General features: G+C 41.7%; 3 protein-coding genes across 3 annotated transcripts in view; 2 read left to right on the forward strand and 1 right to left on the reverse strand.

Annotated features, from left to right (window-relative positions):
- Positions 1-680: 680 nt before the first annotated feature.
- On the forward strand, positions 681-3,062 carry LOC103921773 (toll-like receptor 2 type-1). The gene has a single exon (XM_009329794.1). The coding sequence runs from the start codon at positions 681-683 to the stop codon at positions 3,060-3,062; it is 2,382 nt and encodes a 793-aa protein (XP_009328069.1).
- Positions 3,063-9,017: 5,955 nt separating this feature from the next.
- On the forward strand, positions 9,018-11,369 carry LOC103921774 (toll-like receptor 2 type-2). Its single transcript, XM_009329795.1, has one exon. The coding sequence runs from the start codon at positions 9,018-9,020 to the stop codon at positions 11,367-11,369; it is 2,352 nt and encodes a 783-aa protein (XP_009328070.1).
- A 3,401-nt stretch (positions 11,370-14,770) lies between these two features.
- Positions 14,771-26,673, reverse strand: part of RNF175 (ring finger protein 175) — a 17,226-nt gene continuing 5,323 nt past the window's right edge. The window contains 7 exon segments of the mRNA XM_009329840.1: positions 14,771-14,889; positions 15,631-15,752; positions 16,598-16,731; positions 17,378-17,498; positions 19,158-19,225; positions 19,227-19,266; positions 20,163-20,313. Coding sequence (XP_009328115.1) covers positions 14,771-14,889; positions 15,631-15,752; positions 16,598-16,731; positions 17,378-17,498; positions 19,158-19,225; positions 19,227-19,266; positions 20,163-20,313 — 755 coding nt within the window.

Here is a 26,673-nt window from a genome sequence, read left to right on the forward strand (position 1 = left end):
GATACAGGCCAGTGTGCTGTTGGCCTTCTTGGCCGCCTGGGCACACCGCCGGCTCATGTTCAGCCGGCTGTCGACCGACACCCCCAGGTCCTTTTCTGCTGGGCAGCTTTCCAGCCACTCTTCCCCAAGCCTGTAGCGCTGCATGGGGTTGTTGTGGCCGAAGTGCAGGACCTGGCACTTGGTCTTGTTGAATCTCATACAATTGGCCTGGGCCCATCGATGCAGCCTGTCCGGGTCCCTCTGCAGACCCTTCCTACCCTCGAGCAGATCAACACTCCTGCCCAACTTGGTGTCTTCTGCAAACTTACTGAGGGCACACTCGATCCCTTCATTCAGATCATTGATGATCTAACTATCTTCCCCTGTTTAGGGTTGAAACATCCAGCTGTAGCTTTGTTGCTGAGAGGAGGCATAATGTGAGAGATGTAAGAGGCGAGAGCTATAGCCATACACTGTTGAGACACGGTATGGCTGTACTTCAGAGATGAGTAGCACGCCATGTTTGTGGGGCTGAGCAGCTGAAGTAGGAGAGGAAAACTGACATCATAGGATAACTTTTACGAGAAAAAATTTGAATCTGAACTTCCTAATAAAATTGCACAGGTTTTCAACTGTTTTCAGTTGCTGTTCAAAACTAAAAATCAACACTACCTTCTCTTCTTTCTGTTTCCTACAGCAAAATGTTCAACCAAACAAAACACAAATCAAGAACTATACACACCTGGCGAGTGTGGGCCATCTACATGGTCTTAGCTGCAAACTTCTCCAAAGAGCAAGCACTGAAGCAGACTTGTCCTTCATGCGATGCCGCTCAGCTTTGCAACTGCTCTTCCATGGATTTGGACTTCATTCCCCCAGGGCTCACGGCCAAAATCACAGTGTTAAACCTGGCCCACAACAGGATAAAGCACATCCGATCCCAGGACCTGCAGCAGGCTGTGAACCTGAGAGCCCTGCTGCTGCAGTCCAACAAGATCAGCTCAATAGAAGAGGACTCGTTTCAGTCCCTTGGGAAACTGAAGCGCTTGGACTTATCAGATAACAACTTGGCTCACTTGTCCCCCGTGTGGTTTGGGCACCTTTTTTCGCTCCAGCACCTTCACCTTCAAGGGAACTCCTACAGAGACCTGGGGGAAAGCTCCCCCTTTTCTAACCTGAGGAACCTGAGCTCTCTCCACCTGGGCAACCCGCAGTTCTCCACGATAAGGCGAGGGAACTTTGAGGGCATTGAGCTTCTGGACAAGTTGTGGATTGACGGTGGCAATCTCAGTCAGTACGAGCCAGGAAGTTTGAAATCGATTAAGAAGATAAATCACATGATCATAAACCTAAGAAGTGTTAATGTCTTCTCAGCAATTGTCAGGGACCTTCTGCACTCTGTCATTTGGTTAGAAGTGAGAGAAATAAAATTAGAGATTGAAAAAAAAAGCTTGTTGCAGAACTCTACACCTCCTTTTACGATACGAAAACTTACATTTAAAGATGCTTCGTTCACAGATCAATATGTTAGCCGACTAACAGTATTAGTGAAGGAAATCATATCTTTACGAGTATTAGAGGCAATTGATTGTGTACTTGAGGGAAAAGGAGCATGGGATACTAAAGAAATTGTAAGCAGTGGGGAAAGTTTAGTTGAAACAGTAACAGTAATAAATATGGTGATTCAGGAATTTCATTTGTTTCTTGACCTGGAAGGTATGGAGTCACAAATAAACAAACTGAAAAGCCTCACCATTGCAAGCTCTAGAGTTTTCATGGTACCATGCAAACTTGCAAAACATTTTTCATCACTTCTGTATCTGGACTTTCATGATAATTTGCTTGTAAATAATCGCTTAAATGAGACAATCTGTGAAGATGCTTGGCCTTCATTGCAAACTTTAAATCTAAGTCAAAACTCTCTAAAATCTCTGAAACAGACTGCAAATTCTGTAACTCGTCTACCCAAACTGATTAATCTTGACATTAGCCAAAATAAGTTTGGTGAGATTCCAGATGTGTGTGAATGGCCAAAAAACCTTCAATATTTAAACCTCTCCAGCACTCAAATTCCTAAACTAACAACTTGCATCCCACCGACGCTGGAAGTTTTGGATGTTAGCGCTAACAACCTGAGGGAGTTTGGACTGCAACTCCCATTTCTCAAAGAGCTGTACCTTGCAAAAAACCAACTGAAGACCTTGCCTGGTGCCACACGCATTCCTAACTTAGTGGTCATGTCAGTCAGAAGAAACAAGCTCAACAGTTTCTCCAGGGAAGGGTTTGAGTCCTTCAAGAAACTGGAGCTGCTGGATGCCAGTGACAACAACTTCATCTGCTCCTGTGAATTCCTCTCCTTCATCCACCACCAGGCCGGGATAGCCCAGGTGCTGGTGGGGTGGCCAGACAAGTATGTCTGTGACTCTCCCCTGGCAGTGAGAGGGGTGCATGTTGGAGCTGTGCACCTCTCCCTAATGGAGTGCCACACGTTCCTCGTGGTGTCGTTGATCTGCGCCCTGGTGTTCCTGGTCATCCTCATCCTCGTGGCCGTCGGCTACAAGTACCACGCGGTCTGGTACCTGAGAATGACCTGGGCATGGCTCCAAGCCAAGCGGAAGCCCAAGCAAGCCCCTCCGAAGGACATTTGCTACGACGCTTTTGTCTCCTACAGCGAGAATGACTCCGACTGGGTGGAAAACATAATGGTGCGGGAGCTGGAGCAGGCCTGCCCCCCGTTTCGGCTCTGCCTCCATAAGCGGGACTTTGTGCCTGGGAAGTGGATCGTGGACAACATCATCGACTCCATAGAGAAGAGCCACAAAACGCTCTTTGTGCTGTCCGAGCACTTTGTGCAGAGCGAGTGGTGCAAATACGAGCTGGACTTCTCGCACTTCCGCCTCTTTGACGAGAACAACGATGCAGCGATTCTCGTCCTCCTGGAGCCCATCCAGAGCAAAGCGATTCCCAAGAGGTTCTGCAAGCTGCGGAAGATCATGAACACAAAGACCTACCTGGAGTGGCCTCTTGAAGAAGAGCAGCAGCAGATGTTCTGGGAAAACTTGAAAGGGGTCTTGAAGTTGTAGAACAAGCCAGCAGTCCCTATTTCAGCATATTTCCACAAAGGATATGTGTCAGTGTTTCTTCCTGCTAAGAAATTTTTCTTTTTTATTTTTCTGCCTAAGGATAACTGGCTTTGTTTTATATAGAAATAATTATCATCTCACTAAATGAGAAAAACCCACTTCAGGCTTTCCAGTGATTTGATACTCTGATCTTTCAAAATCCTTGCCAATAACTATTATATTTGGAAGCCACGTTGGACTTGATATACTTTTCTAAATACGTTTAGCCGTATGTAGGGTATTTCTGTACTTTTTCCTCCTGTTACCACATCCCCAACTAGTTCCTAACAATGGCATTGCAATTTACAAATGAAAATAAAAGCCAAGTGCTTCAGTGCTCCCCCGTGTCTGTTATTCTCCTTTAGTTTATTTTCAGTGCCATCATGCATAGCATGGCAATTAAAATTAAATTATGAAAAAAACCTGAGGACTTACGTTAAAATAAGCCCTCTGAAGCCCTGCCATCGCTGTGCAACACAGAAAAAGACAGTATTGAATACATACTTGCATTCACAAGTCTGCTATTCTGGCTAGTTACACCAGAGTCCATACCACCATGCACAGATTGGGGTTTACTCAATACCTGTGAAGGAAGCATCCTGGCAGCTCGTACAATGTCTGTGGTGAAATCCAGAGGCATTAAATCACTGTTTGTTTTCTTTTTTTCCTTAGGCTTCTTTCTCCCTGTGAATGCTTGTTTCTCCTTCATGGTCCACCATCATGTTCCCTTCTGCCTTCCCACAGAAATAGCTGAAGCCTTCTATTTGTGGGGTGTGAGGTTGTGTTTCTAATGAGTGGGCTAGATGATGTTGCAGACTGGGTCACTTCTTGTTTCTGCTCTTCTACTTTGCACAGCACATTTAAGTAAACATTGGGCCGTGCACCCCTTACAGCTCTACTTAGCTTCCTTTATAACCAGTGAAGAAAATCACACCGATAAGAGGCAATTAATCTTTCTACTTCAGTATGAGGTATCTCCTAGAACTACTGTATTGCTCTTCACCATTTTCAAAGGGAACCTAGACAAGCAGGTAGATGCAGATGTTTATATTAAGATAGCTGGTCCCACCCTGAGTGCCTGGAGTCACAGTTGTTGTGGGTTTCTTGTGTTTTAGAGGTTCTTGTGGAGACCTGAAATTGTCTCTGAGGGGATAAAGTTAGGTGTGGGTTTCTCTAACTCGGCGCTTCCATGCTCCCCTTTGCTTGTGCTGCTAGAGCTTAAGTACAGGAGAGCCTAAATGAATCTTGATTGAACTTTAGACATGCAATTATTTAGTGGTGAAATAGCAAAGCATTGGCACATGGGCTGAGTGAGTATTTGAAAAAATGGGGAAATCTGCTTATACACACACACTTGTCTGTGTGTTGGGTATATATGACATATTCATATATATGTATATCTGTGTACGTGCTTAGACATGTATATATTCACACTCCTGTGTGTATGTGTATACGTATATACACACAAGATGATAGTTTCTGTGGGTGTAGCCTGCGAACACCACTTTCAGTTCTACTTTCCTGTTATAATGATATCTCTAGGGTTAGTCCAAAGTCTGCTACAAAAGGATTTTTCTGTTCGCTCTCTTGGAGGAGAATAGCTCACAGGCTAATCAAGGCTGAACTCCAGGGAAGTGATGAGTGAATCATCTGACAGCAAATACTGAGCACTGATAAAACAGATTAGGAGACTGCGTGCCTAGAGGTAAGAAGGGAAATAATGTCTTGCCGATCATTTCAAAGAGAGGGTCAGAGAGAGAGGTAGGAGAGGACTTGGCTGTCACACAGTACGCTCTTACCATAGACCCAGAATTTTATGGGTGGGCACATTTAAAAGGACTGAGGGTATTACTGCTCTTATGCCAATCAGACCCCCTAGGTGGGAATTGCCCTGCTTACATTGCCAAGGCTGAGAGATGAAGTGGAAAGGAAACAGCAGCATGAGAGGAAGCTCGGTAAAGAGTGATTAGCGAGAGAGAGGTGAAACACGACATAGATTAACTGGCATGCAGGCACCAGAGCTGGAGCTGGCTTCCCTGGGAATCTTTTCTGCAGAGAGATGAGTTTTCAGGTGGGTGGAGGCTAGAGACATCGGGAAAGAGGGGGAGCTGCAATGCCAGAGCAAGAAGCAAGGAGGAAGCACTGGGGAGAGGCTGTCTAATCTCTGCCACTGAGTCCTCCTCTGCATGGGGGATTCAGGGTCCTTGGGGCTGCTGGGCAGGGGCCAGGTCCTGCAGGAGTGCGGGGTGGGAAGGGATTGCTGACTGCCAGCAGAAATGGAGCAGGCAGGTGCAATCGCAGGCAGCTGGCAGGACTGCATGGCAGGCAGGCAGCAAAAGGAAGGCTCACTGGGAGAGCTGGGACATGCTGATGGGAGCAATGTCCTTCGGGAAAGGGGAGAGAGGAAAGCAGGAAATGAAAAAGCGACAAGCTGGGTCAGACTTTGCCGTTTCTGCTCAGTTTCCTCATAGGAGGGTGCCTTGTATGTGCTTTGTCCTGTTTGTGTGCTGTCCCCCTTGTGTGTCGATACTGGCTGTGCAGGGAAGGCTGGGTGTGAAGGTGGGCTGCGTTTGTTTTAGGAATTCAACCAGGAAAGAGCTCATTGAGCAATGGTCTCAGGGCAGCGAGATCAGCTATCTCCTAACCTAACTCTGCCCTGTTGCACATCCTCTGTGTTGGAAACAAGAAGAGGCATGCCTATGTATGTGTGCGTGTGTGTATACACATACTTACTATTAAGACAATGCTGGTGGGTGATAGCTAGGACATACGTAACCCACACACAACCAAGTAGAAATCAGCAGCTTTCCCCAGTCTGCTTGTGGATTGATCCTTTCACCACCCAGTGACCCTCGTGCTGCAGACTCCATAGCACTGCTCAAATTTACCAGCCCTCGTTTAGCTTGATAGCGTTCCCCAAGCTAGAATCAATTTGCACACTATTGGCACGCTTTATTTTAGCAGTTACATTAGCCTTTAGCATTTGTTAGGATTTATAGAACCTCATTCTGTTGGCACTCATGGTTTTGTGTAAGAATACGTGCATACTTCCTCAAATACTTCTACTCGCCTGTGCCAGGGAAAATAATCCTGAGCATGTCTGATGCCTTGGACCGTTTGCCCATAACCCAGAAACACTTTGAATGTCTAGTTCATCACAGCGCCTTATGGTATAAGGGCATCTGTGCAAGTTTCCATATTTTTAGCTGCATTTCAATTTCTGTGTGGCTTTTTTTCTTCCCAGCACAACAGGGAAAAGTGATTCCTTGGTAGGGCAATGATATCATGTACTAGGGCTATATTTCTGAGTGGGTGTAGAGAGGCCTGAAACAACCCTGTAAGTCAAGGTCTTAAGCTGAATTATTAGACAGGAATGGAAAGGGGAAGAAAATGGCTGAAAATGAATGAGGGTGGGAATGGGATTTCCCTGAGTGTCTGCTCACATTACAGATGAGCAAAAAAACCTGGAAAAGGTGCTTGGGGAAGTGACAATAAAGAAAAGCATCCTGTACCAGCAAATGGGGTTCAGTCCTTCAGTCCCTGGTTGGTTTCAGGCTGGTAAGGTGGAGAGCCATTAGGCTCAGCCGGTATTTCCCATGCAGTACCTGCCCAGTTCTCTTCCGTGCTGCCAATTTTCCATCTGTAAATAACCTACCTATAGATAGCTTTTGATTGGCCAGGTTGCCTGGTTGTTTCTTTTTCTAACAGTAAGCATTTTGATGGCAACTTTAAAAATACCACTTAAATTTGTTGCTTGTGAAACTCATCTTACTCATAGCTTTGCTCCTATGACCTACAGCACTGTGTTATCCAGCCAGACTTGCAAGACCAAAAAAGCCCCATAAAAGAGCCTCAGCTGGACAGCAGGTGAGTGTAACTACAGATTGCAATTCTTTGGGTGAGATTCACATGGACAAATATCTAGGCATCTAAACTGTGGTGCTCCATTTTAAGTCGATGGCGTCATTTCTCTTGGAGTCATCACATTTTAATGTGGCTGTCCAAGAGACATGATGTGAATTGCACCTGAAACTTGTTATTTCTCTCCATTGGCTTCGGAGGACATGGTGGGTGACCAGCTCAGCTGTGGGCACCTAAAGACAGGGGAGAGGATTGTGTCCTTCAAGACCCAAAGCTCTACATCAGAGAGAGACAGATTAAAGGAAAATAACACAAGAGGTCCAAATGCTTATAGTCCTTCAGGTGGTAAGAGATGGAATGTTTGAAAAAGTTATCCACAACTTTTCCTCCTCTCCCCATATGCCCAATCTCAGCTAATTCTGCCCCTTTTGAATAATTTTAAGCAACTCTGGCTAAAAATAATGCAACTAGAAGGGTAGGAATTCTCTGTATGGACTTGTCTGCGTGGGTCAGCTATTATAAAACAAATAAGAGTATGAATTCAAAGTACAGTAGAACTTCCGCACAGAATCTCAGTGGGATGACTGAAGGAGAAAGTACTTCTCAGTGAGCCAATCTAACTGAATTAACCTGATACAGAGCCCATGACGATCTTTGGGAACCTGTTCATTGGCCTCTCTGGGGTTGGTTCACTCTTTTCACCCTCAGTAAGATACCTACTGAGGTAGGGAGGTTTGTGACACACTGGGGAAAGTTATGCTTTGAAAGTGCTCTTTGATCCTTGTCAAGAAAGCACAAACAAAAGAAGGGTTATAATTCAATATGTAATAAGGGTTTTGAAGGGAAAACAGCCCTCTCAGGCTTCAAGAATTTGTTTTCCAACTCCTCAGAGGGACAGAAGAACTAAAGTCACCTTGTTGGGAGTAAGGATGGGATGGATATTACAGCAAGCTCTGTAACACAAAAAGCCATGTCAAATCTCTGCTATGAAAGGCACAACTGTAAGAGGAAAGAGAAGTGATACAAGATCCACAGCTGTGTGGCTTCCCTTGAATAATTTCAATCCAGAAGATGAGGAACAGGCTGTGGGGCTGGAAAAAGCTGATGTAGTCCAGCCAGTTGATCTGATCTGCAGGAGGCTCCGAAAGCCCCTGGCTCTGCCTCATGGCTGGGCCTGACCTTCTCTCTGCCGCAGACACCCAAAGCAGAAAAAGTCACTGGCAGAGGAGAAGGATGTGGCAGTAAAAAGGAAGAGCTAAGAGTCGGTAGGTTACAATGGTCAGTTTTCCGAGCTTAAGTTCCATATAGCAAGTATCGGACTGATGGCGACATGATAACGATGGCCTACACAGACATCCAGAAAAATATTTATTTCCCTGATCCCAGCACATTTACAGTCAGAATAGCCAAAGGCAGATAAAACGAGGAAAGGGACTGAAACATATGCAGCCCTCTTCTTCCTATTGTCAGAATTGAGATTAGACATATGCTTAAAATGAGTATTAAATGTGAACGTCGCTATATCTCCTGCAAGAAGCTGTCTCTTCTTGATGCAGCCAGGATTTCAAACACATACAGGAGACTCCCTGTAGTAAAAAATGAATATACAAAATAATATTCACAGATCCAGAATAAAAAGACCTAAGGCGGGGCTGAGCGGGGATGTATGGGGACTATTTCCTAAACAGGCAAAGGATCAGATTAGTAATAATGTTGTGATTATTCAGATGTTTAGCTGAATCTGCAAAAGATTTGTGCCGCTGTTAATTGATTTGATAGTCCTCATTCCAAAATTAGGAACCACAGGGAAAAAAAGAGTAAATTCAATGTACGTAGCATTTGACAAATGATTCTGCAATATTTGTGTACAATACGCCTTTTTTTGACTAATCTGTTTCATCTCTGAACAGTGTTAAAACCAAATATATTTATAGTGCCTTCAACAGGACAGAACAGCAAAGGTTATGTTTTAGATATATCCAAAATGTACTTTCTTCAAAACTAACTATTCATTTTATATTTGCTCTGACTGTATTTCATATTTTAGGCAAAATAATGACTACACACACCTGGCGAGTGTGGGCCATCTACATGGTCTTAGCCGCAAACTTCTCCAAAGAGCAAGCGCTGAAGCAGACTTGTCCTTCATGCGATGCCGCTCAGCTTTGCAACTGCTCTTCCATGGATTTGGACTTCATTCCCCCAGGGCTCACGGCCAAAATCACAGTGTTAAACCTGGCCCACAACAGGATAAAGCACATCCGATCCCAGGACCTGCAGCAGGCTGTGAACCTGAGAGCCCTGCTGCTGCAGTCCAACAAGATCAGCTCAATAGAAGAGGACTCGTTTCAGTCCCTTGGGAAACTGAAGCGCTTGGACTTATCAGATAACAACTTGGCTCACTTGTCCCCCGTGTGGTTTGGGCACCTTTTTTCGCTCCAGCACCTTCACCTTCAAGGGAACTCCTACAGAGACCTGGGGGAAAGCTCCCCCTTTTCTAACCTGAGGAACCTGAGCTCTCTCCACCTGGGCAACCCGCAGTTCTCCACGATAAGGCGAGGGAACTTTGAGGGCATTGAGCTTCTGGACAAGTTGTGGATTGACGGTGGCAATCTCAGTCAGTACGAGCCAGGAAGTTTGAAATCGATTAAGAAGATAAATCACATGATCATAAACCTAAGAAGTGTTAATGTCTTCTCAGCAATTGTCAGGGACCTTCTGCACTCTGTCATTTGGTTAGAAGTGAGAGAAATAGCATTCAGTATACCTGCTGAAATGCAACTATTAAGAGTCATGTCGTCTTCTTTTGCAAAGAAAATTTCTTTTAAACAGACCTTATTAACAGATGCTACTGTGCCTGAGATTGTCAGCATTTTAGAAGACATGCCAAAATTAGTGGAGGTGGATATGATAGACTGTAGACTCTTGGGAACTGGACGATGGGAAATACAAATTCAAGCAAACCAATCACAGACTCTTAGAGTTCTGACAATAGAGAAATTATCTATAGAAGAATTTTATTTGTTTACAGATCTTCAGGCTGTGGAAGGTCTACTATCTCTTCTTACCAAAGTCACAGTTGATAACACCAAGGTCTTTTTGGTACCATGCACACTTTCACAACATCTTCTGTCATTAGAGTACTTTGACCTTAGTGCGAATTTGCTTGGAGACTTCAGTTTGGAGCATTCGGCCTGTCAGCGTGGTTGGCCCTCACTACGAACTCTAAATTTAAGTCAGAATTCACTGAGTGACTTAGAAATGACGGGTAAAAGTTTGTCTCATCTAAGCAACCTAATTCTCTTAGACATTAGCCAAAATAGGTTTGGTGAGATTCCAGATGTGTGTGAATGGCCAAAAAACCTTAAACATTTAAACCTCTCCAGCACTCAAATTCCTAAACTAACAACTTGCATCCCACCGACGCTGGAAGTTTTGGATGTTAGCGCTAACAACCTGAGGGAGTTTGGACTGCAACTCCCATTTCTCAAAGAGCTGTACCTTGCAAAAAACCAACTGAAGACCTTGCCTGGTGCCACACGCATTCCTAACTTAGTGGTCATGTCAGTCAGAAGAAACAAGCTCAACAGTTTCTCCAGGGAAGGGTTTGAGTCCTTCAAGAAACTGGAGCTGCTGGATGCCAGTGACAACAACTTCATCTGCTCCTGTGAATTCCTCTCCTTCATCCACCACCAGGCCGGGATAGCCCAGGTGCTGGTGGGGTGGCCAGACAAGTATGTCTGTGACTCTCCCCTGGCAGTGAGAGGGGTGCATGTTGGAGCTGTGCACCTCTCCCTAATGGAGTGCCACACGTTCCTCGTGGTGTCGTTGATCTGCGCCCTGGTGTTCCTGGTCATCCTCATCCTCGTGGCCGTCGGCTACAAGTACCACGCGGTCTGGTACCTGAGAATGACCTGGGCATGGCTCCAAGCCAAGCGGAAGCCCAAGCGAGCCCCTCCGAAGGACATCTGCTACGACGCTTTTGTCTCCTACAGCGAGAACGACTCCGACTGGGTGGAAAACATAATGGTGCGGGAGCTGGAGCAGGCCTGCCCCCCGTTTCGGCTCTGCCTCCATAAGCGGGACTTTGTGCCTGGGAAGTGGATCGTGGACAACATCATCGACTCCATAGAGAAGAGCCACAAAACGCTCTTTGTGCTGTCCGAGCACTTTGTGCAGAGCGAGTGGTGCAAATACGAGCTGGACTTCTCGCACTTCCGCCTCTTTGACGAGAACAACGATGCAGCGATTCTCGTCCTCCTGGAGCCCATCCAGAGCAAAGCGATTCCCAAGAGGTTCTGCAAGCTGCGGAAGATCATGAACACAAAGACCTACCTGGAGTGGCCTCTTGAAGAAGAGCAGCAGCAGATGTTTTGGTTTAATTTGAAAATAGCTCTAAAATCCTAGACAGGGACATTAAGGAGTGAATATGTAGCAAATGTATTCTGGATTTGTTTCCCTTGCCTGTTCATCCCATCACCTATCTGTATCTCGAGAATAGAGAGCTGAGCTACTGTAAATTCTATTACTTGCTGTGAGATTATTTTCTTTTTGCAGCCGTGGTCATGAATTGCTGTACTGGTTTGGGCTGGAATAGAGTTAATTTTCTTCATAGTTGCTCCTGTGGTGCTGTGGTTTGCATTTGTGACCGAAACACCGTTGATAACACAGGGATGTTTTAGCTATTGCTGAACAGTTCTTGCACAGCATCAAGGCCTTTTCTGTTTCTCACGCTGTCCTGCCAGCGAGTAGGCTGGGAGTGCATGATAATTTGGGAGGGGACACAGCTGACAGCTGATCCCAGCTGACCAAAGGGATGTCCCATACCATATAACATCATGCTCGGCAATAAAAGTTGTGGGAAAGAAAGAGGAAGGGAGGAGGTTTGGAGTTACGGTGTTTGTCTTCCCAAGTAACTGTAACGTGTGATGGAGCCCTGCTTTCATGGAGGTGGCTGAACCCCTGCCTGCCGATGGGAAGGAGTGAATTAATTCCTTACTTTGCTTTGCTTGCGTGCGCGGCTTTTGCTTTGCCTATTGAAATGTCTTTATCTCAACCCACAAGTTTTCTCACTTCCACTCTCGATTCTCTCTCCCCTCCCACTGCAGGGGGAGTGAGCGAGCGGCTGTGTGGTGCTGAGCTGCCTTCTGGGGTTAAACCACAACAATTGTCTACGCATGTTAATCAGCAGTGTTGGCAAAAGCTGTTTCATTTAAATATTTAATGATGAAAAGTTGTTTAGATATACAGCTATGTAGTTTATATATCTTTATCTTTTCAAAAGCTTTCGGAGAGAGCCTGCCTAGCCAAGGGTTTTTCTGCATTCTTTGTATAAACCACTTCTAATCAAATGCAATAATGGTCAGTTTACGCAGCAAGGATTTTTGTCCTAGCTCTCCTAGTTAGTGGATCTAAGGACTGATTCTCAGCAGTATTTCACAATCACTGTAAGTTAAATGCCCAGATGTCCTGAGGATCATGGCTGCAAGGCTTAATGTAAAAATGCACTTTCACACTGTGGTTCTGGCTGTTGTAGCATGTGTTCTGTGGCAGACAACTTTCTCGGTGAAAGACACCTACGGAGGATGATTTCTGTCTAGTTTCATTGTACCATGTGTGGGAATAGATGCTGCAGAGTAGGGTCCAAATACTCTTCTGACTTGCTCAAATTTAAGTTTAAGCTGTTCTCAGCTAGAATGAGGGAAACACTAATATATATGTAGTCTTTGAATCCAACACCATACTCCTCCCCCTGATCAGCAGCCTTAGCACAGGCACGAAAAGGGTGTTTCCTGCCTTTCTACTCTCTCTGTAAATGTAGTCCATAAAATCAGAGGGGGTAGAGAGCATCCCACCTCAGATATTGTGTTTGCTGTCAGCTGGGGCCATGTTTTCTCGAGAAGATTGCTGGGACAAGGCCTCTAATTGCTGAAAAAAGGGAATAAATGGGAGACACTGGCACCAGGCTCTTCCTTCAGAGATGATTTTAAAAGAAAGGGGTATCTTGGATGATACCTGCCTTGCAGCCGCAGGAAATTTCAGATGAACCCTAACAGCTTGAATCTGGTAGGCCAGAGGGACAACTAACTTCTGGATCAGTTCAGGGCTTAGGCACAGTGTAGGACATTTCCAGGCATGTACAGAAGCAGACCTTAAAAGCCTTCACATGGAAACACCTACAGCATTTTGCTGTATCTGTGATGAGATCATATCCAAGTTAGTGTTTTTATTGTTCTGTTTTGGTCTTGGGCATCTAACGTGTACAATATCTTTGTTCAAACACCTCAATATTTGTAATTGAGTTGGTACTTTGGAAGTCTCATCTCACAGCTAGTTACCTGTTGTGTTACTGCTTTTAGGAAGTTCTCTGCACAGCCAACGTGTCAGTGAAAGCAGAATTCCCCCTGTCCTTTGCTAGCCATTGAGAAGGCTGAGGACAAACATTCTTCCATTACACCCACAATTAGGCAACTCTGACAGTCTTGCCTGTCAGAGTTGCCTAATTTGTCAACGCAAATGAATGATTTATTTACATGCATTTTTGCATATACGAATACAAGCATAACGCATTATAAGAATTATTAACTTTGCTACTTCATCTAAGCGAACACGGCCACCTTCTTCGTATGTACTTAAGATTTGCTCTTTCTTTCATTTACTTAATGTTTTTTTAATTGCATCGTTTCCTATTTTTAGTATCTAAACCTTACCTTCATCGGTAGTTGGCTTCATGCAAGCTCTGCTTTATTCTTATATATATTAAAGTGTAAATCAAGCTAATCTGTATTTCTGATTTCTAATAACAATGTAAAGATTCTTAGGATACTGACCATGTTTTGTCCGAGTTCAAAAGCTACTTCAGCTAGGCTAATTATCTTTTAAGACCAGTTTCTCTGATTCCTAAGCAGAACTGCCCATTCTTGCATAAACAGGCTGTGTTTCAATTGCTCACAGTGTGGCCAGGGTAGTATAGATGTCAAACTTATGCATCCATTTTGATCTGGGTTGTTCGGTTTTTTTTTAAAAAAAAAGCAATAGCAACATATGGAATTGGTGGTTAGGGATCGTAACTTTGTCCTCCTGTGTTTGAGAAGCTGGTTATTGGAAGTTGGGCCATTTGAGCATGGTGACAGTAGGTCAAAGAGGACTTAATATAGGACCTCCACATATAGGCCTATCTGACTACCAAGCACGCCATAAATGTTGCTGTGGTTAGAGCTTTTTGTAAATAGCCATTGGAAAATGTATGACTTACAATACAACAGCTCTTGAAAGAGGTGAGGGAAAAAAAGCTAATGGTAACCTTGTATTACCTTACATTAACAAAATGAACAAACTATTTGGGTGCCATTTTTTCAGAATTTGCTATATACAAAGCCATTATTTCACTTAAAATTCTTCTTATCTGCTGCACAATTTTCTGTAGTCAGAATTTCAACTGGAAGCAACTACCAATATATTTAATAAAGAAACAAACTTAAAATATTTCTTTTCCCTTTTTTTTTTTTTTAGGGGATATTCATTCTAAGAAATAAGTCCTTTATTTTTTCCTAGCACAATCTTCCCATTAAAGTCAGCAATTTCTTTTAATTCTTACTTTGAGAAAATAAAAAAATGCTTTAATAGCTTGCTGTACAGTCTTTCTGTAATGCAAAAAAAGGCACTATCCTGCAAAAGGGTGTATAGCACACCAGAGTTCAAACAACGGCTATTTTCTCTCTAGTCTTTTAAAATTAAATACAGAATATGCACATTATAGTAGACAGATAAATATCCAACACTTTGCATTCTCACTAATAATCTGAGTCCTATTCTAGGCACAGTGAGTAATTAATGCCTTGGACGATGCCTGTAACAACAGGTTGCCAAACCACCAGAGAGCAGAGCCAGTCCACAAGTTGTCCATACAATACGTGTGTGTTCCCACCTAACCTGTTGTTAAGGAAACTCGAGAGAATATGCAACAATAGGTAAATCTTGGTGTTTTTCTTAGCCAGAATCAAAGAAAAATTATTGGGTTAAAATTTTGAAATGGCTTCTTTTCAACTCTTCTAATTTACTTCCTTTTTTACAGGGGTATTAATATGAAAATCAATTAAATTATTAATATTAAATATTAATATAAATATTAATATTAAAATTAAATATCCCCCCCCTATGGTTAAAAGAGGCTTCACAAAAGTAAGCCAAACTTTGCTTTCACTCAAGCAGGTTTCTACAGATGCAGCAGCAGATCTTCAACTATTATTTCATTTACTAAAGGAAAAATGTTGTTTTCTAACTACTAAGAGAAAGGGGAAAAACAGCACTTGTTCTGAAAGTGGATTATATCAATTTTGTTATTTCATTAAAGAGCAAAATCCACTGCATGGCCTTTCTAAAACTGTGATTTACATTCTTTAAAATGTTCCTCCCATTATAAAAATGATTTCCGGATGTCTTAAAATCAAGAAGGAAAATATATATGCACTTTTCTTTTCCTAGCCTGCTTGGGGTCTTAGATAAGATAAAGCCAAACAGAACTATCATCTTCCCTAAATATAATTGTTCCTTAATAATAGTTGGTTTTCCATTTATTTAATGTGGCCATCTCATCTCTCCACTGCAGATCAAAACAGGAATTAGTAAGTAATCAGGCTACGGTTTAGAAAACCCAAATCAAAAGCACACTTGTTAGGGAGAGGGTATGGGTTACTTAACATCCTCTTCAAATCAACTTTCTCAGGGCAGTATGGGCAAGTCTGGTTCTTGCTAGCAATGCACCAACCACGGATGCAGGATTCATGAAACCTGGTATCAGGTGTATTGTTAAGGAATCTTTCAAATATAAACAAGGCCCAGTGCATACATCTGCAAACCTAGTCAAACCATCAACAGATAATTTTAATGACTGATTATGGATACTGCCTTGTTTTATAACCAAACAGTTTCAAATGGCTTAAAATATTTAAAATATTTAGAATTATTTTGAAGTTGAATCCAATGTCCTGAACATCCAGACTGGTATTCATATTTTCCAGCTCGCAAGAAGCCAGGATATTTTTATGAACTGCAGAAGGGGGTGATTAGTAACATTGTTCCAGCATGTATGCGATACCTTTCGTTTTAGTTTCTGGAATGCAAAATGCTGAGTTGTTCGGTACCCCTGAGTATGCGGCACTGGGTCTTCTGTCAGGCTGTAGGGTATGTATGTGCCATCGTTTGAAAAGGGGTCCACATCTGCCTTAAAACTACCCAGCAAATGCAGCCCCGGGCACAGCCGGAGGAAATCCTCTGCGGTACACGGGAGCCTGAATTAGCAGACCTGACCAACGGGTCAGCCTGCCTGACCTAACATACTGCCAGGCACAACCACACAGGCTGTGCGCGAAGTGCCTGGAAGGAGGATTTAGGCCTAAAGCTGTAGGGTTACGGCCCCTCTTGCACCAGTTTGTCTGTCAAAAATCTCCGTGGCCTCAACTTCTGTCACAGAACTGAAATATATTTCGTGCTCCTATTTTCACTTTTGTGCTATGTTGTTTCTGAATGTGGTTTTGGTTCCTTTTTTTCTTGGTATTTATTGCCATTGTTATTATTTTTTAATGCAGCATAAAAGAGGAGAAAACAACAGTTCCATAATTACATGGAAAGGATACACATGATTACAGGACAGCTGGTAGGTATTTTCAGTGATCCCTTCTTCATTTATATCCACAAAAATTTTCTGCCTGCAGACTGCACAGATGTCATTGGACAAATTTCTTGTTGGTATGCCACTGACGTTGTAAAACTGTCAAGATCAAGTTTACAGGAAAAAAAAGAAGCCAAAGAACAACAAAATATTTGCTTAGAGTCAAGGATGCGTAAGCACATTTTAAGTGCCATCAAAGATAAGGACAGCATGAAAATGGCTACAGTTGTCTTAGTTTACTAGTGTCGGATGCACAATTACCAAGAAATTATTAAAATCTTATTGCTGATGCAAGAACTTTAACAACCCTCCGCTTGATTTTAAGTAACTGGGACATAAGAGAGTTGTGCTGAGATAATCACCTCATTTGGAAAGGGAAGATAAGAGCTATAAAAAGGAAAGGGCAAGAAGACTCTTTCACAGACTTTGTGGAAGTAAGAAGCTTGTCTCCCTATGGCAATTAGGAAAATTATGTAGTCTCTTGTACATTGGGACCCGCCTGTTGGAAACCCCAAATCACTGGCTACTACTTAATTAAGACTATTCTTCTAATCATAAGATTGACAAGGGAGTTCAACAGTTTGTCTGTGGCACAAGAACAGCTCTCCTCAAGGAAAAGTGAGGTTAGTTTACTGCAAGAGTATCCAGTAGACCTTGTTCTCACGAACCCAGGCCCACAAGAGATTCAAGAGCTCAATTCCAGTCCTTGCAAGTGGTGTTCAGGATGATGATCACCAGCACTTACACCAATGGTGGAAGCCATGTAGTCAGAACAAATCTCTGCAAAGTCTCTTCCCATCACACCATAGTACAGTCCGTAAAAAAGCAGTGTCACAGCAAAACCCATGGAGTCGTCAGACTCAATTCTGTCATAAAACCACAAAAGAGTACTCGGGTGAGTGTTCTTGACCAAAACACCAGAATAAAATATCGACAAGATTTTTACTCCAGTTAGCTCCTGCTTCCTTCAAACTGCAGGTTTAGTTTCATTTTCTTTTGTAGCAGCAGATACCCTCATACTTGAAGTATCAACATGCTTGACGGCAAGCAGCATTGAAAGTAGGCTATGAACTGCTTTTGGAACCACAGCTACTCAGCTCTGTTATAGGAAGGCCAAGCTGACACATTTTCTTATAGAAAGGGACTTTGCTTAGAGTCTTATTATACAGAACAATTAGATTTATTTCGTTGTTTTGCAGAAGCAACAAGATCAGCCAAATCTCAATAAGGTGTAAGATGCCAGTCAAAGAAATGTTAAGGTTCTGTAGCTGAAAGAGCCCACCGTCCTCCTGAATACAAATTCCTCAGAATAAAATCTTCGCTAAATTGCAGCAAGCGGTATTTAACCCCTTACCCCCAAAAAAACCCAACCCAATAGGTTCTGCAAAATTGTTAACATCTCTTGTCACCTCTCTGAGATTGTATGTGTTACAGGTCTTGGGAGACTGAAACCAGGCTACCAAATACTCATAAAACTGGAGCTTCTCAACATTAAAAAGGACTTGTCACTTCTGCTGCAACAGGGCACAAAGTAAGAACCTTTAAAATAGACCTAACAAATTTTGTACTTATATCTTTAAAATACACTGAATTTAGCTGGTTAAATAAAATTCCTCGACAGAATAAAGCTTAACAGTCTTGGTAACACAAGACTGTTAAGTTTCTGCCAAGGATTTTCCATCAGAGCTATGTACTTTTGGGTTAATCAACTATACAATGTATGGGCAATAAATGTGACACTTAAAGGAACAGCTGACTTACTTATGTGCAGTATCTCCAATACTGCCAAGAAGTGTTGGACTTACAGCAGATGCATTATGTAGTTGATCTGCATGCTCTTGAGGAATCCCTGGAATTTCTGGTCAGACGGCGCCTCAGAGTCCAGCACAGTAGCTCTGACTGGGCTGCTAGTCAGAAAGAAATCCTGGACAAACACAAAGAAAATTCAAATTCTACCCAGGCAAAAATTCTAGCTAGATTAAGAGGTTAGGTCGAGAATCATCTGGACATACAGTATTGTCTTTGGCAATAGTCAAAATAATAAGAGGAGAACCCCCTAGCAACATTATAGCCTGGTAGAGCGGGAAATTATAATTGTCAGAAAGAATTATAATGTGTTTTTGATATGAATGTGCTTATCTATTTTTATCTTTTACATCAAGCCTTTTTATGTCTCATCTCCTTCAGGTACATAAATGAAGGACTGAGGATTAACTCAGCAGTTAAATTAGGGGATTAAATGAGTGAACACAGTGGCTGTATGAAGTTTAAGGTTTTTCCCCTCTTCTCTTCACACCACAAACACAAGTTGTAAAATGACTAAATATCAGACTTCAGACCAACTATGCAATAATAAAAATCAAGAAGTAAGAGAACCTACAGCTACACAATGTAAAAAGGGTTTCATATGTTGAGGTGGGTGGTGAAGAGACCAACCTGGAGCAATTTCACTGCAAACAAAGTAAAATCTATCAAATAGGAAATCACAACAGTTGCCAATCCCAATTTTACCTGAAGATACGTACCTAAAGAATAAATTAAATCCAAACATGGTAAACATTATGGCTAGATAACCCACAATTCCAACTGCATAAACTCAGTTTATAGATCAGGAGGAACTATTTGTAGACCAACCTATGGATAAGAGAAAAGAAAGACCGCTCAAGACCTTGCGTATTTTGCAGAGTGGCACAAAATGCCACATAGGTAGCTTCTGCTGAAGTATTCATAAATTCAATACAAGTTTTACGCTTCTATATTTCTGCCCTACTTAAAGGTGAATAAAAACGTATAATACAGGAAAAAGGGCAGGACAAAAAAAAGCCCCAAATCTTTTTGTTTTGCTTCAGTTTTCACAAGAAATGGTAATTGTGAACAGATTGCTAACATAATTAAAACTAACAGTTGGGAGTTGTGAAGGAGGGAGACACAGGCCAGAACAGGACAAGAACAGGTAAAAAACAACTGAGGTAAGTTAGATACAGTCAAGTCAGTATACCACCAATGAAATTTATCTAAAATACTTTAAAGTTAGCAGAAGTAGTCTCTGAACTATTAATAATTGTCTTTGCGAGCCCAGGGTGGAGAGGTGGAGTTTCAGAAGACTGAAGAAGGAGGAATACAGACCTCTCAGCAGCGAGGCAGAGAGGGCTCTAAGGAATAAATTCAGACTATTTGGTATATATACCAAATTGAGCTCTTCAGGCTCAGTAACACCTGGGATGACTGCTGATGGTAAGAGTCTGCAGAATGAAAAACCAAGATGGAACTGATGGAATTAATTTAATTTTAACTCTTTAATTCTTTTTCATTTGCATGTCATGTTTGATAAACACTGGTTTAGAGAAACTTATTCATACTGCAGTTGGAAGATTCCTTCAAATTCAACTGCTAATGGCCCTCTTTGTAATCTGTGAAGGTTTGTTCCAGGGAAATTCTTATTTGCTCTTCTCCTTCTACACGTTTCCTTTAAGAAAGAATACAAAAAAAAAAAACCCCAACCAAGGCAAAACCAACAAAAAAGGACGTACTGTGGTGTTCTTCCTGAGAGAGGCTTGCAGGTTGCTCTGACAGTGATGTAACTGGTAATAACTGAGAGAATTCCCCACATGGACAGGGGTCTCCACCAGTAAAGTCTGATGGTGAAATAAAGAGGAACGACCCACATCTGCAGCAGTGTGACTGTTGGCAAAACTGAGACAGTCATTTCAAAGTAATGACATCCTATGGTTCCATTTTGCATGGTTAGGTTTGATTAACAGATTGCCAAACTGTAAAACTCAAACAAAAAAATGTGACTTGTACAGCATTTGACACAGGAGGGCCTTTGACCCTAGAATAAGGATGTTAGTCTGCCTTGCACCTCGTAAATAATTAGTAATCCCAGTGTAGTAAATGGTTGCAACACTGAGATACAACTCATCAGACACCCACATCCTATCCTCAAAAAACTAAACTGTCTATTGATAGAATTAATGTTACTGAAAAAAACCTAAAGTTTGTTTTCTAACTCAAATTATATATGGTGACCGCAGGGCTAAAGCTTTGGGAACAAGTTTTCTGAAATCGGTGGAGGCACTTTGGCCTTTAAGCCTTAGAGCTGCTCTTACAAACTTTCAGAAAGGCACATTTGGCTGCATTAATTTGGGATGCCGCTCCGTTACATGACCACACTACTGAAGGTTTTTCTTAAAAACTCTTTCTACAGCATGACAAAATGCTGTGGCTTAAACTTTTAAACCTTTTTTCTAAATGAAATTATATCAAACTTAATATGTATATTTGCTTGAATTGCCCACCGTGATGAAATATTCTGCCTCTTTCCCAGTAAGCAAATATTTGAAACCCGCTGAAGAGTCAAAAGCCCTGTAACGTCAGTTCTCTCCATGATCACATTAATAAACTGTGAATTTGGGACTGTGGAAGCCTGATGATGACAAAGATAAAGCAAGACTGACTTTAATATTTGTTTGCAGAGTTAGCTCCCGCATCTTTACAGAAAGGTTACTAAAAATAAAAAAAAATCTGAGGGCAGATGGTTTTCAAATTTATATTTGCTTTGGGGTGGGGGGGGGATTTTTTAAAAGCAAACAAAAAGCACAATCCATCTAGAGTAAAAAGCTATTTCTACGGAAGATGAATCCCCTTCCTTAACACAAAAAGTAGAATGCTGAAGGAATGTGTGTTACTCCCTGTGAAACCTAATGCAGTTTTGCCACAAATTTCAACTGAAGCAGGACTGGGTTCTTCTTCTTCTCCTAAGAAAAAGGAGAAACTCTTAAAAAAAAATCCCCCCAAGCCCCAGAAGCATCCAACTATTGAGCAAACTGGTATTTCACAACATAAGTTTTAATAAATTAACAGATAGAAACACCTGTAAAAGATAACGACACAGCATCGTTAGATCGCATCACTGTTATGCATTTCTCCACCCTGCAGCCCTGGCTTCACGGGACCACAGTCTGCTGCTTGTAATCATAAAAGTGACAGAGCTCTTTCCGTGCCACGCAGCCCTCCTGGCATGCCAGAGGTCCCTACACATCCCTGATCGTGGAGCCTGAGTTCTCCTGGCCTTCACCGGAGGCCACTGCAGGCTCCCTGTTGCCTGCCTGCCTTGCTACTGACCAGCGCGATCCTCTCCAATGTGCTTACGTACTGTGGGTTGCGTTTTCTTCAGTAGACTGAAGGTATAGTCTGAATTTCAGTGGCAAAGCCAAAACCGAACGGGCACACATCTTCAGTAAAGTAGCTACTTTCTAATATAAATCTATAACAGAACTTTGTTATCATGTTAGCTGCAAAATAAAATGCTAATTAATTAAAAAATGGTATCACAACCTTCTCTCAGGTGATGCTGTTATCCGATCAATTGGGAGATATTGTTTGCAGTAATTGTTTCAAATTTCCTCATTGATTTTTAGGTCTTCCAGATGTTAATTTTAATTCTATTAGTCTCTACATGAAATGCATGGGTATTTTGTCATGTAAATGAGGACAAAGATAGGAATCGAGTCATACAGATGAAAACCCCAGTATTGATTTATTATTAATACTGGAAGGTCACCATCTGGGCAATTCCATAAAATAATACATCTCCATTGCTGCTAAATGGGAGCTTTAACATCTGGATCATATTATTCCAAATTTTTCTCATCCACCCATCATAGCAAGAGGAATTTCCTGACAAATCAGAGTGCTGCCCAAAGGTAAAATGTTTTTCTCATTACAGTACTTTAAATGAGCTCAAAAAGACCTAGAACCGAAGTCAGCATCAGCGTCATAGACAACTTTCCCATTTTCTAATTATGCAGATTAAATAGGTCATACAAGCACCAACTGAAAAATGTCCATCTGTCCTCTGCTTCCCTCACAACGCTCCCCCCCACTCTGAGTGAGTAAGAATGCCTATCACCAGCAAATTCAACAGAAGAGCATTATTCCACTATCCTTTCCATCTCATAGCATATGGCGAAAACTGCATACATAAAGAAAATAACTGTGTAATAATTAGATTTATTGTGACAGACTGACCTTACTAGAACTTGTTAACTTGGCAGCGCAAGCTAACTGGCTCTCTGAAGATCTAGTTTCTTTTGATGTAGACATATTCAAATACTCAAAAACATATGCATGGAAGAAATAATAAATCAGCTGTTTGGGTTTTTTTAAGGTTTAAATTAATATGCTTATACTTGATAGTGCATTGGAAATTGGCAGGGATTTCTATATTAAGTAAATCAACCAACCTTATTTTCAAGATTTGCCTCATTACCTAGGTATAGAAATCAATGCTGTCACAACTATGCTGCTTCAGTTTTCAACTATATTCCAAAGTAAGTTCTCATTACATGACTGCCACACGATACAAGATACAAAATCAGTAAAATGGGCAAGCACCTACGGGACCAGAAGTAAGGCTTTTGTGTTTGAGATTGTTCTGAGACCATGACAAATCTGCCTTTCTATCTCGGATATTTTAAGATTTGTTTTATGCCAGGGGAGAACAACTCTGTCCAAATATATCATATTTATTTAATTTTCATCAATGGACAGCTTCTAATGGCAACCAAATTGCATCATAAGATTCGCTGAGTACCTGATAGTCAGAATTTCCTTTGGGAAAATACAGAGTCAGAACACTAATAAGCTTTTTCCTTCCTTCCTTCCGCAGTTGATGTGCTAGACTCCTGCCTTTACGTTGAGAAAAATAGATAGGCTAGGCTAGGACAGGATAGGAATGTCTTTTCAAGGATGGTAATTCTCTGACAAGCATTATTCATTGCCATCCCACATCCCAGAGCACATAATACAGTTGCAAGCACATAATTGCCTGCACCTCACTGAATTAGAGGAGTGCAAAATTTGTGAGTGAAGTGGAGAAATGAGAGCCTTACCTGAACACTTACACAAACCTATTGAAAATCAGGCTTTTACAATACGAATTAGCAGAACACAGGCTCCATATTTATTTTTGAAAATCTCAGATAACAATAACAAAATTCTCAAAAGTAACTGAGAAACAATAATTTTCTCTAATCTGCTTCCTCATCGTATGGAAGTTAAATCCCAACTGTCAGCTACCATCTAGAAGAAAAAACACAATTGTCAGAGTGGCCCACATTTTATTTCAGGACAAGACTTATTAGAAAAAACTCTTCCTTATTCAAGGATCATACCCATGTTACTTTATATGTAGCCATCTGGTGAAGGGCAATCTCTTCCTTCTTGCCAAAATTATCCACAGCTGAACCTTGGTTGCTTTGCTGCAACTTTTTTGCTCTTGCCTCTTTGAAATATGAGCCTTCCCCAGCATGCCTTTTTTTTTTCTCAGGAGACATTTTACATTCTCGATAAGCCTGGATAAGGCTCTTTTGGAAGGTACAGGCTGTTGCTGTTTCTCTTGCATCTAGTAAGTAGTCACTGCTTTTTATTTTTTGTTCTTTTTGAGCAAGCTAATGAATGCCCTTTCCATTTAGGACTGATTTTATGCTCCCTTTGACCTTCATTTCCTTTTTCTTTCAAAAAGAAACCAAACTTTTCTTTTTTATATGTTCGCAAAGCACTTTGAAGAAGAGGGTGGGAGTCAATCACTGCAATCCTTTGCTTTATTTCTACTAACAGGACTGTGCAATTCTTTCTGAGCCCTTACTATGTCTGAGAATAGCATGAGTATCCAGAGCAGAGATGTATACATGCAAGCACCCACCACGACCTCAAAGAATCAGACAGAAAGGTTTGTCAGCTGATGCTGCCTTTCAAGCCATGATATGTAATGGAGGGCTGGCTACTTGTTTCGTTGATCCCTTGGGACAGAAAATAGAAGAGAAAGCAGTTTTTGATTGAAGAAAAGGAGCCTTAGGTTTACCCCTCCCATTGAAAATAATGTGTTCTACCTCTTCATCTGATTTCCCTTCTCTTTTGCTCCTAAAGATGCAAGCATGTTGTTACAAGCAGGGGAAAGTGGTTTCTTTTCTTCAGTATTAGACACTGTTGTGCATAACCTATATGTGAACTATACAGGCATAAACCAAGCGGTCAAAAGCTGGATGGCAAGTAAGAGAAATGCGTAAGCAAGCAAAAGTGGAGGGCTGTTTTCTCTCTAGCGAGCATGTGGTTGTTTTTCAAATTTTGACTTATTTAAATGTTTCCTACCAAATCAAACAAAAATGATATGCACATGAGCACAAGCATAATAACTGCCACCTGGAAGAACTGTAATGCGGAAGTCTAGACCTGCCTGTACTTAGGGGAGCAGCAGAATTTGTTGTTGTTGTTGTTTATTTTTATGTCAAATGGACAATTTCCCATATGCATTAACTAAATGCGACCATCTTTACAGTTTCTGCTCCTAAATCAGAAGGTTTCCTTATCTGATGCAACAATGTATACTAGTTATTTTTCATCTATCTTGTGTAAGGATCTCATTAATCGTTCAACTTTGTATCTTAACATTTGTCCTATTTGTAAGTCTTCAAAGTACAGTGGATCAGATTTCAGCAGTTACTATACTGGTAGAAATCTGTAACTTTAACATTGCTGCATGACATGCTTTTAAAGAAAGCAAGCTAATGCAATGAGATCGACAGTGTGTTCGAAAACTATACAAAACTATCTGGATATGAAACATGAGGGCAGTTATAACAACACACAAACTTGTAAGTTGTTTTGGTGACAAACACTCTTAAGCTACCTAACGTGGAATAAATGCAATAAACCATCTACTGGCAGAGACCCACTGTGAGTAGTGCTCGCTATCATAAAGTAACTTCATACATAGATAGATGGTAGGTGTGGGAATGTATTACTCTCCCAGCTAAACAAAGCGTGAAGCGGAACAGCCAAAACTCAGTGCAAAGTGAACTTCAGCTTCTGGTGCTACTATTTTTACTGAAAGAGGCTCTGCTTCAGTTCCTCTTTTACTGGAGAAGGAGGCCTTGCTGCTGCCACACAGCTATGCACTGAAAATTGAGGCCCCAACATGTCTCTGGCGCAGATGTTTTGTTTATTTTCACATGCACTGCAAAAACACAAAACCCATCACAAAGTCTTATTAAAGTGTTGTGATGGTTGAACTGGAGCCTCCCTAAATTAGACTAAATGCATTTAAAAGTATATTTTTCCATATTGGCTATGGCACTTTGCAGATGTGACTGGCTCCTGTAAACTAACAGTTGGGAATGAAGTTTCAATTGCCGAAGACTAAGTTACACAAGTAATAGGACTGTAACAAGTGTAGGCTGTTTGCATTTTTGACAGAGGTGTACTACAGTCTATGTAGTACACATTAACTAACTTTAAGTACTGCTGAGGAGGATAATGCCAAAGCAACACAGAGTGCATGGTTCTTAGACTCCCACGGGCTTTCCCAGGCAGACAGGGACCTTGCCAGCTGCTCATCATTGTACGCATACTTAGAGTTGAAGTGTGTTTCAGCACTGATTTGATACCAGTCTCATGCAAAATATTTTCAATGGAAAACAAAGACATGGACAGTCTGACTGACTTCAGTAACTTCAGTGTTGTGTTCTTTATTCTAAATGTCTGTTGAAATGAGTAAGGTAAAAATTGATAGGAAAGAAATACTTGAAAAGCGCTGGACTGAGATGAACATAAAATGATTGAATCATACATCAGAACTGGTCTAGAAGAGAAGTTAAAGAGAACATAATGGTAAAGTAGTATTGTATATGATTATACTATACGTGCTCAGGTATTGTGTGCACTCAGGGTTAGGAGTGTGTGTTTGTAAAGGTAGAGAGTTAATGACATGAAGCTAAAATCCTCAGTGAGCTGCACTACCTGTGACTTCATTAGACACTTCACCTGTATATATCATAGAATCGTTTAGGTTGGAAAAGACCTTTAAGATCACCAGCTGTTAACCTAGCACTGCCAAGTCCACCACTAAACCATGTCCCTCCCTAAGCACCACATCTACACATCTTTTAAGTACCTCCAGGGATGGTGACTCAACCACTTCCCTAGGCAGCCTGTTCCAATGCCTGACAACCCTTTCGGTGAAGAAATTTTTCCTAATATCCA

This window comes from Pygoscelis adeliae, unplaced genomic scaffold (genome assembly GCF_000699105.1).
Source record: "Pygoscelis adeliae isolate BGI_AS28 unplaced genomic scaffold, ASM69910v1 Scaffold67, whole genome shotgun sequence".
NCBI lineage: Eukaryota > Metazoa > Chordata > Aves > Sphenisciformes > Spheniscidae > Pygoscelis > Pygoscelis adeliae.